This window comes from Larimichthys crocea, unplaced genomic scaffold (assembly GCF_000972845.2).
Source record: "Larimichthys crocea isolate SSNF unplaced genomic scaffold, L_crocea_2.0 scaffold12551, whole genome shotgun sequence".
Lineage (NCBI taxonomy): Eukaryota > Metazoa > Chordata > Actinopteri > Sciaenidae > Larimichthys > Larimichthys crocea.
This window is the reverse complement of record NW_020851724.1, coordinates 1-11,129: the sequence shown is the minus strand read 5'-3', so window position 1 is coordinate 11,129 and position 11,129 is coordinate 1. Positions and strand designations below refer to the sequence as shown.

The 11,129-nt window shown below is 37.8% G+C and overlaps 1 protein-coding gene across 13 annotated transcripts; it reads right to left on the bottom strand.

Annotated features, from left to right (window-relative positions):
• Positions 1–1,079: 1,079 nt before the first annotated feature.
• On the bottom strand, positions 1,080–10,817 carry LOC104929912 (nucleolar protein dao-5-like). 13 transcript variants are annotated; one of them, XR_003461740.1, is made up of 10 exons: positions 5,576–8,361; positions 5,296–5,388; positions 4,963–5,070; positions 4,763–4,828; positions 3,559–3,648; positions 3,385–3,477; positions 3,168–3,195; positions 2,812–2,901; positions 2,650–2,730; positions 1,337–1,394 (listed from the first exon to the last, which is right to left on the bottom strand). XR_003461740.1 is itself a non-coding variant. In XM_027275427.1 (10 exons), exons 1-10 carry the CDS (start codon positions 7,806–7,808, stop codon positions 2,111–2,113), a joined length of 2,949 nt encoding a protein of 982 aa, XP_027131228.1. In that variant the 5' UTR covers positions 7,809–8,361; the 3' UTR covers positions 2,065–2,110. The 13 variants fall into 13 exon arrangements, 12 of the variants coding, with proteins under 12 accessions (XP_027131235.1, XP_027131226.1, XP_027131224.1 ...); XM_027275427.1 differs by lacking the exons at positions 1,337–1,394; positions 3,168–3,195 and adding exons at positions 2,065–2,177; positions 2,445–2,472; XM_027275434.1 differs by lacking the exons at positions 3,168–3,195; positions 5,576–8,361 and adding an exon at positions 9,902–10,817 and having other exon boundaries at positions 1,080–1,394.
• Positions 10,818–11,129: the final 312 nt, after the last annotated feature.

Genomic DNA, 11,129 nt, shown 5'->3' with positions numbered 1-11,129 from the left:
ACTGTTTGTGTATCCCGAGCAGTCAGACTATTTACACACACACACAACAGTGTCTACAGAGGAGTACAGCTATTATACTTGCACACACACACAAACACACACACACACACACACACACACCACACACACACTATACTGAGTACTAGACATCTTTACGCACAACACACAGAAGTATGTCTGCAGTAAAGATGTCTTGCTCAGTATACTGTTTGTGTATCCCGACCAGTACAGATATTTATTCACACACCACACACACACACACCACACACATTCTTGTACTTGCTGTATAGTAAGGACCGAGTAAAACAACCCACAAACTGAGAACCGGCATTTCTAACCCACATATCAACACAAATGAAGTATTTCTGAACACTGGGTGGCAGCATGAAGCTATACATTCACTCAGATTTTGAGAAAAACAAAGTTTCAGGAAAAAGTTTTCAACCATCACAGTGAGGACCGGTTTGTGTTTTCATTAACCCAAAGTATATGACGATGTTTAAGGATAATTTTATATCATATCACCTAGAATACCCCAAATATACCCCTTCTCTATATAATGGTCAACAAAGATGTCATATTTATCATCAAATATGAATTATTATGACCTTTAATTAACTGTTTACTTTTAAAATGGTCATTAGAACAGTAATTTTAACTTACTAAATTTGCCATTACAATTGTGTACAGACACCAGACTATAGTAGAGTCCCACACAACTAATTCCATCTTATTAAATAAAGGCATTAATTTGAATTTCTGAAATGTTTTAATGGAAACAATATTTCAGGATTCTGGCATGATCAAACATACACCTTCCTGGAAAGTAAAACACTTCTGTCATTTCTAACAACAGTGGAAAATTAAATAGCAGCTATAAGCCGAACGAGAATTTTACTAAAAATTATAATAAAAAAAAAAAAAAAAAAACAACAAAAAAAAAAAACATATGCTCAAACATAGAGCTTCAGACAAACTGCAGTTGCCAGTTCCAACTCATAACAGGACCAGCCAGTGTTCTTTTAACAGGAGTGGAGCTATGGAAACGACAAGAAACAAACAACAAAACAACAAAAAACGAAAACTTTCTTCTTCCTTTGTCTCTGGTAAATTTCTCCCTCTCAAAACACCCAAACACAACATAAGGCAAGATTACCTATTAATTGCTCCTCTTTAAAATTCAAGTTTTCTCTTGTTTCTAACTATTTCATTATGGACAAAATACTTGATATCCTTCCATGTTCGAGTGCGCAGGACTGGAGATTCCTTCCTGATACATAGTAGACAGTCCGTCTTTCCTGGCACCTTCTTCAGCGCAATGAATTTGGCCATCCCTCGCTGGACTGCACTCTTCTCTTGGTTGGTCCAGGGTCTCTTAACTTGGATTTTTGCATCTATAAAGTCAGAAAATAAAGTTTGAATATAAATGGACAATAAGAAATGCTAACAGACAACCACATTTTATTCAAGATATCAAATTCAGAGCATTCCCTCAAAAAGCATGGCTGACACCCCTGGATGTGTCCTAATGCCACTGCACCAGCTGTGGACACTTCCAACGTTCCCTAATGATTCCTTTGCATTAGTGCAACACCTAAAGTATCAACTCTAGCCAGGAAAAGGTCTGATGACATCCATCAAATCACCTAATCCGATATCAAACATGACAGCACCAAGGCTCTCTCCTTCTGACTTGAACTTGCACTGTGAAACAGGTATGATCTGCTGACTGAACAAAAAGTGTAATAATACAGTTACAATTAGTGATCTGATAATTAAAAAGAACTGACCAAATAGATATTGTTAAGAGCACTCATTAAGAGCACAACACATAGTGCCTCTAATGCAGCCATCCAGTCCTAGTGACTTCTGCCTTGTCAGCAAGTGGCTGTCAACTGTACAGTCTTCAGAAAATTTACCTGTTTTCCCTCTTTCAGCTGTACTGTAGCTGCAGTTTTCTTTCTCTTCTTGGCAGAAGATTTTTGTGGACAGTGATACTTTCGTCTCACCTGAAAAATGACATTAATACAGTTAAGTACTGAAGACTCAGATTTAGAACAGGTCACTTGTTTATATCACTGACTCACCTGAATCCTCATCATGTTTTTGTTTAGTTGAGGTCTTTTTTCGCCTCTTGATAGGTGGTGGAGTGTTCATCATGGGCTGCTCCTTTCCACCTGACAAGAAAATATCAATGCAGTGAAACAGTGGGCTCTCATTCAGAATCATATATTTTTCATTTTTAGTTCTAATCTGAGATTTTGTTGAATACCTTCACATTTTTACTTGTCACATCAGCAGATGTGCTGTGTGGCCTGTGGAATGAGGGGACCACAGTATACCAGTACTTTTACTCCTTTTCCTGATTATGAATAAAACCATTTCATAACAGAACTGTAACAGCATTTTTATTAACATGTTTTAATACTTTTACCCTCACCTACCACCATTGATGTTCAGTAACTCCTGCAACTACACAACATTAAAGGAACACAAAACAAAAAACACCCCACCAATCAGGTACGAAAACTCTTATGAAACTGAACCTGTACCCAACAACACTAGTGCCTCTAATGCAGCCATCCAGTCCTAGTGACTTCTAATTGTTCAGCAAGTGGCTGTCAACTGTACAGTCTTCAGAAAATTTACCTGTTTTCCCTCTTTCAGCTGCAGTTTTCTGTCCCTCTTTGGCAGAGGACTGTGTTGAAGTGATACTTTGTTCCTCTTCTTCTGAAAAATGACATTAATACAGTTAAAGTACTGAAGACTCAGATTTAGAACAGGTCACTTGTTTATATCACATGGACTCACCTGAATCCTCATCATGTTTTTGTTTAGTTGAGGTCTTTTTTCGCCTCTTGATAGGTGGTGGAGTGTTCATCATGGGCTGCTCCTTTCCACCTGACAAGAAAATATCAATGCAGTGAAACAGTGGGCTCTCATTCAGATCATATTATTTTTCATTTTTAGTTCTAATCTGAGATTTTGTGAATACCTCTGACAATTTTATTGTCACACTCAGCAGATGTGCTGTGTGGCCTGTGGAATGAGGGACCACAGTACTACAGTACTTTTACTCCTTTTCCTGATTATGAATAAAACATTTTCATAAAGAACTTGTAACAGCATTTTTATAACATGTTATTAATACTTTTACCATCACCTACCACCATTGATGTTCAGTAACTCCTGCAACTACAACAAACATTAAAGGAACAAAAAAAACACTGTAAAACACAACAAACACCCCACCAATCAGGTAGAAACTCTTATGAAATGAACCTGTACCACAACACATAGTGCCTCTAATGCAGCCATCCAGTCCTAGTGACTTCTAACTTGTCAGCAAGTGGCTGTCAACTGTACAGTCTTCAGAAAATTTACCTGTTTTCCCTCTTTCAGCTGTAGCTGTAGCTGCAGTTTTCTTTCTCTTCTTGGCAGAAGATTTTGTGGCAGTGATACTTTGTTCCTCATCACCTGAAAAATGACATTAATACAGTTAAAGTACTGAAGACTCAGATTTAGAACAGGTCACTTGTTTATATCACCTGGACTCACCTGTATCCTCATCATGTTTTTGTTTAGTTGAGGTCTTTTTTCGCCTCTTGACAGGCGGTGGAGTGTTCATCATGGGCTGCTGCTTTCCACCTGACAAGAAAATATCAATGTAGTTACAGTAGAACAGTAGGCTCTCATTCAGATCATTATCTTTAATAAAAATATTTAATTATCTTTTCTTAAATACAGTGTTATATTTACAACCTCATTGCATGTTTTTAAATGGTTGCTGCCTGAATTTTTACCTTTGTAATAAATTATTTTAAATTAAAAACAAGTGTCCCAGGTTAGACAATCTATACATTCTGAAATAAGATGATACAAGGAAGGTTAATATATGTGCCATTTTCCCCTTAAGTACAATATTGGAAAATTGTCTTGTGATTTAATAAGAGCACATTTTGGGGATTTCAAAAATATACAAAGTGTAGGTACACACGTTAGAATTGCAAAAAGTGTCCCATATTACACTAATCCACCCTACTTGTGTGGGACACAAAAGAGACTAATACAATAATGTAATGCAATGATTTAGCCAAATGTAAGTCACTGATTCTTGAGAAGTGGGGCGAAACAGGTTATGATTTTGAGAAAGTAAAACCATATGCTAAGCCAAATAAAACTAGATGTATGCATATACCATGTACTAGGCTACAGAGCTATGCTTTGATACAAATGATCAACTTTTCCATATCATAATGTGCTTTTTGCCTTGCCATCACTTACTTTTCACTTAAGACACAACTGGTAAACCTTGCAAAACAGGCATATGTTATTTAAAAAACTTTGATCTGAAATTAAGTGTGATAAAAATGTTTCTTTTGACAAAACTAGACCTTTTTTAATAATTAAAGAAAACATTTTAATCCATGTTATTGCACATGAATGATTGAATCAACAGTACACGTCACAGTACCTGTCACAGTTTTGGTATAATGATAATTAAATGAAATTGAAGTTTTGTTGAAAACATATTATCAATCCCTCATAACACCTGCAACACCTGCACTTCTCATTTTTAAATCTACTAGCACATACAACTGCTGGACATGTTTGTCCTGTTTTTTTAAGAATCAGTGCAACGTAGGCCTAGCTGTTACCCAGGCTAGAATGTCAGTTATCTGAAGCTTTTCACACAATGTCTTTTCAATGTGAATGGCTGAACACCTGTTAACAGTGCAGTTTTGTCAATGTCTAGACTTACCCCTCTCATCATCACTCCAATCAACAGGGGGCCTTTCGGGAGTCTGTTGTTGTGACTCTTCCTCATCTATGAAAAATTATGTTTTAGTAAAGTGAAAACACTAATATCTCCATGTATAGCATCTAAGAAAGATGACACTTGCACAGTGAAACAGTACTGAACAAGACTGAGAACATTTCTTGTGGTGGTAATGGACTTACCCACATCACTTTCACTCCTAGCATTATCATCATGCCTTCTTCTTGTAGCAGTCTTCTTTGGTCTCTCAACAGGTGAGCTCGGGGTGGACAGGTGCTGCAGATCCCCATCTAATAAGAGCATAAGTTGTACTGAAAAATCTTTAAGCAGCAATCACACTCATTGTTTAAGAATGTTACCTTTTCTTGCTCATTAAACATTAGAAAATACTCTGGAGACTTCTCCATGCTTCAAAAAAATACAAACTTATAAGTACCAATAAATACAAAAAAAAAAAAATCAAGATAACCTCTTACATAATTTGTTGTGTGAAAATTATCACACATATTACTTACCATCAGTAACTTCCAGTGGTCTGTCTGCACCTGATGTCTGTCCCTCTTCGCCTCTTCTCGAGCCTGTAGTTGGGGGGCGGTCGTGTCTTTCATCTATGAAAATGTTCACAGGGGAAATTAGGAGGCTTTTGACACTGCATTAAAAGTCAGAATTAACAGGTTGATAGATGCTTTGATACACCGCTTTGTTTATCCCCAAATGCAGTGTGGTTTGTTTTCATTACTAAATATACTCAAAATACCAAAAATTACTTGAAAAATAATAAGTAAAACAACATACCAAAGACTACAGAGTCCAGTGTCTTCAGGCTCTTCCCTTTTAGAGATTTTGCTCCTTGCTCCATTGCGAACAGAAGTTTTCCAATCTTGGCCACCTGAAACGTTTTGTCTGTTTGGCGATAATATTCACAGTGGACTCGCATGTCATGTCCCATAAAACGAGCTACTTGTTCCAGTTCTTGATGATCAAGGTTGAGAAGCTGGCATAAAGTAGCAACATGCTTTCTGAGTTTTGTCGACCTCAGGAGCTCTGGGTTGCTTGCTTTGCTCTCTACGGCATATTTCCTGAGACAGTCACACCCATGGATGTTTGTTGTTGTCCCGATCCTAGCAAACAGATAGGGGTTGTCATCAAGTATTCCAACATCACTCCGTTTTTTGATCAAGAAATCAAGAGAGGCTCTTGTACGCTCAAGTAGCAGAATGGGCACTTTTCGACCTCTCTTCCCACGTGTCACAATTCGTGTCAGTCTGTGGCTCATTTGTTTTTCCATGGGTGATAAAGTATCATAAATGTCTTTATTCACTGGGGCAGTATCTGCTTTTAGATAAGTCTCTAATGTTAGCCGTGAAGCTTCGCCTTCCCGATTCTTATTGAAGACAATTATTTGTGCAAGAAGGCTCTCACATAGCCTTTTGTATGCAGTGGTGCTCACAGACTTCTTCAACTCCGCCTTAGACTCATCCTCAATCTTCCTCAAATAGTTTTGCAGAGTAATAACATCCTCGGTCAAAGGCACACAGTCTTCTTTGTTCCATCGGCGTTGTTCCATTGTACTGTGAGCATTTGTTGACACATAACTGGACCAAGAGCTTTCCAGCAACTCCTTAAACTTCTTGGCTTTTTGTTCACCTAAAACATCTGATGTCCTCAAACAATGTCCAATCCAAGTTTCTGTTGCCCCTTTGAGAGAAAAGCCAATTTTAACTGCAGTGGATGGCTTTGCATATTCAGTGGTGCTTGTGCTGTAATTTGACACTCTTCTAACTGCTTTTATTGTCAAATTAAATTTTGTTGGATCACACAGATCTTTCAGACCTTTGACACTCTTGTCAATTTCCTTTGCAGCCATCACAAACCGTCCCAGTTCTCTCATCTTTCGGGCAATGTATCTGTGTTGAGATTGTTCACGGCCCTTTCTTGCAAATAATGTATCTCCATATTTGCATATCATCGTGTCACTTCTGATCTGAGAGGTTACCTTATCTTGCAACATGGTGTGAATGAGATTTTGAATTCCATCTGAGGACTTCATGATTGGAATGAGTTGTGACGAAGTTTTTTGGATTCTTCCTCTTTTGCCTCTCTTTGTGTCCACTTTTCTAGCTCTACATGTTTTCTCATGTCGCCAGAGTTCAGTCCTCTTGAACATGGCGTAACAGTGTTGGCAGGGTAGATAGTCACTCACAGGTGTTTTCTCAGATGGACGTTTCCACGTCACAATCTCCCCATTTCCTTCTTCCAAGACCTTAAGATTATGTTGCCAATTGCCCTTATTTCGAAGGGTTTCCAGCAGCACCTTCCTTTCTTTGGAACCAACTGGAAAACTAAAGGCGTGGGCAACATCAGCTTCATCCTTGTGTTTTCTTTGTAAATGTCTTGCAATCTTCAGATTTGACTTTCCACAATATACACAGTATTGAGGTTTGTTCCGAGTCCTTTTACCCTTCTTTTGGCTTGTGTTAACCGTAACTTTTTGTCTCTTGTCACCACCTTGCTGCTTCTTTCCACCTTTCTTTCCTCCTTTCCTCTTTTCAAATGGATGTGGTGACGTATTTTTGGTACTTAGATCCAAAGCTTCTAGTTGCTCATGTTCACCAGATGATTGGTGACAGTGATCTTTCTCTGGGATTGTGTGCCTGGATGACTTCTTCTCCTTCTCTGAAAATTCCTCAGAGTCACTGCTCGATGGTGTTGATGAGGGCTGATATTCTTCACCAGATCCACTGTTGCTGAATAAGTCATCTTCATCTTCATCATCTGCATCTGATGAGTATGAGTGTTTTTTGTCAGATCCATAGTGGAAGGATAACAACTTTTCAGACGACTCTGACTCTGAAATTCCAGCTTTCAGATGGGGACTCTCATGGTCTGAGGTTGATGAGTCAGGTGCAACAAACACAGACTGACAACACTCTTCTACAAGGAGCCCATCATGGTTATGTGTTGAGGTAGGCTGGTCATTGATGGATCCACTGATGGTACTTGAGTCCATCTCAAAAGGCAAATCCATCTTGGAGAACAGATGGACAGAAAAAGAAGGGAAAAAACATGTTATTCACTCACATAAATTAATACAAATGACCCACAGGCCTGCGGAAATATTGAAACAGTAAAAACTAACACAAAATTTTACATTATCATGTGGCAATACTGTTGAGTCATTTTTGTAAGATCATCATGTTAATTACTGCTACGTCATCAACACCTCATAAGTACCCAGCCCAGTGTGTGTCATAGTCTAAAGGCAGCCGCTGCCTGTCACTCATACAAGCATGTTAGCAACATTGCAACCAGGATAGGACAGAGCAGGATGATCGCAGAGCTGGTTGACCACAGTATAGGAGTGATTTGATAATCTCTTCTGATGTGAACATAAACCAGGAGATCAATTTAATCAGTTTACTGTGACTGACTACTGATTAGCTGCAATATTTTATTTTACAGTAACCATAATACTGTCATTAAATAAAATAAAATGGTAAAGAATGTTACCTTTTCTTGCTCACTAAACATTAGAAAATACTCTGGAGACTTCTCCATGCTTCAAAAAATCACCAATTCTAGTACCATATACATTAAAAATCGTCTCTTACATAATTGTTTTAGTGTCTCAGCAATTTTCCAGTGGCAAATTAAAACTGCAAGTTGAGCTTTTGGCCTCATTTTTCTGAGTTGATTTACAACTTTTCAATTTTGTGTGAGCTTATGCCCTAATGTGGAATTTTCTGTGTAATGTTGACCCATATTACTTACCTCATTCCTTCCAGTGGTCTGTCTGCCCCTGATGTCTGTCCCTCTTCGCCTCTTCCAGCCGTGGTTTGGGGGCGGTCGTGCTTTCATCTATGAATGTTCACAGGGGGAATTAGGGACTTTTGACACGGCATAAAGTCAGAATTAACAGTTGATAGATGCTTTGATACACGCTTTGATGGCTGCTTATAGTACTTCATAGTATAATAGTTTATGATCATATTTATTTACACATGGTATGGAGTAGATGGCAGGTCTAGGTATCAGTGGAAATATAGTACAGTTTTAAGTAATAGTTATAGTAATAGTTATCATTAAGTAGTATAATGATAGGACACTACAATTTAAGCAATGTGGAATGAAGTTGGAATCAAATGTGAAATGCAAAGCAGCATGGAATTTTCTGAATTCTTTAATTGGTGGGTTATCCCCACAAATCTAAAAGTTTTTCACAGTGCACCAGGAGAGCATTTTTTTCTGTTAACAGTTTATGCAGGCATCACCAAATTAAATGTAAGAGCTTTAATATCTTTTTAAGACCAAAACACATTTGTGAGAGAACAAAAAGCAAGAAATCCCAGAGCAATGTTGAACAGCACATCAACCTCAGAAAGGCAAAGTGATATGTTGTTTACGTTTACATCTCACTTCATACACAGCTGTTATCATGTGTGCTCCCCTGATCTCTTAACTGTTGTACAAATGTCCACAAAGTACATACATTGAAATAATATAATGAATAATAATATCTGCATTCTTAAGAAACCCAAAATATAATGTCATCCCTTTAGTGGGGTGGAAAATGACCTGTGTGCTGCCAGCACTTTCCGCCATGCTTTCAGACTTCATGCCTACGTTACAAGCTACACATTACAGCTACAGCTACACACAAGGCCTTCATCTCAAGTCACTCGTAAGACTTGGATGAGCCTGTTATTAAATATCCCGATAGTCTACCGCGATAATGACATTAACAACATAAACAGGAATTTTATCACGCAAAATTTCACTAAGATTTACTGTAATACAGGTAACCATCAAAACCAACAATCGACTCATAATCATCCATATAATCTTTTTTTTTCCTACATACCTATACTGAACCCTCGGGAATACATGCAATTTGGATTTAAATCTTTCTAATTACATTTACATTGTCTCTGAATGTCTGTGTTTCTGCACGTCCATAACAGTTAATAAAGCATAAACCTAAAATAAATAATAAAACTAAAACAGCATCAGCAAAAGTGAAATATAGCCTGTAGCATTTATATATAGCATGTAGCATTTATATATAGCATGTAGCATTTATCATTAATGAGAGCAGGCGAAGATAAAAATAACATTTCTTACCTGAGCAATGGCTCGCCTCACATTTCTGGGGGTCGATTCTGTTAAAATCCATCCATGCCTCTGTATCAAGTAAACACGAAGCCAAACTCTCTGCCCAGCGAACTCTTCACCTTGCGCACAGAGCGCTCTGATTGGCTGCTGTTGATGGGTCGTTAATTAGCGGAGGCCCCCCAGTCTGCTTCTGCTTCTACAGCACCTCTCTAAAACTCTGTTAACCCTTTCAGTATTCTGCCTTTCTGAAGAAGTTTGACCCTAAAACATTAATATATTTTCACACAGTTCAAACAACTAGATAAAGTCAACTGAATTAAAACAGAGTACATCCTTAAAATTTATAAATATAAATATGAATATAAATATTTATATAAATATAAATATAATCTTTTAATTTTTTTCCACATTCAGTCTTGATCATAAACTAATCAAGCTTAGTTAATAAAGAATGAAAAAAATTACTTTTTTTTTTTTCCTCAGCTAGCTATTAATGTAACTACTTAAATTAATTCAGTTCATATGGCAAAACTATCAGTTACATTTGTGGTTATGCCTCTGATCACAACACAGCAGTACAGGCTTTACTCTTTCAAGATAATTTGGGTGTAATACCAGACCAATGCATTTGGGGCGCTAGCGAGCAAAAAGTGTGTGAAAATCCAATGTGCCCTAGAGTGTCCAAAACTCATTTTGGCATCAAAAATGGGACTTCTGAGAAAACAAGAGAACAGCATCTATATAGCCTCAGGAGGCGATTTAAGTCAAAATAAAGTGAGGACCGGCCAAAATGTCCTCACTTCCCAAAAAAGACTTCACTATGTTGGTTAAAAACTTACGCTGGTCCTCAGTATGTGGCAAGTACAAGAACACACACACACACACACACACACACACAGACAGACACACAGACAGTATGTCTGCAGTAAAGATGTCTATTGCTCAGTATACTGTTTGTGTATCCCGAGCAGTACAGATATTTATTGCACACACACACAGTATACTGAGTATACGGATACTAGACATATTTACTGCAACACACAACATAGTCTGGCAGCAAAGATGTCTATTGCTCAGTATATGGTTGTGTAATCCCGAGCAGTAACAGAGATTTTATTGCACACACACAAACAAGTGACTGAATATACAGATATTTATTGCACACACACACACACACCACACACACACACACACACAACACATACTGATACTAGACATAATTACACAAACACCAGAC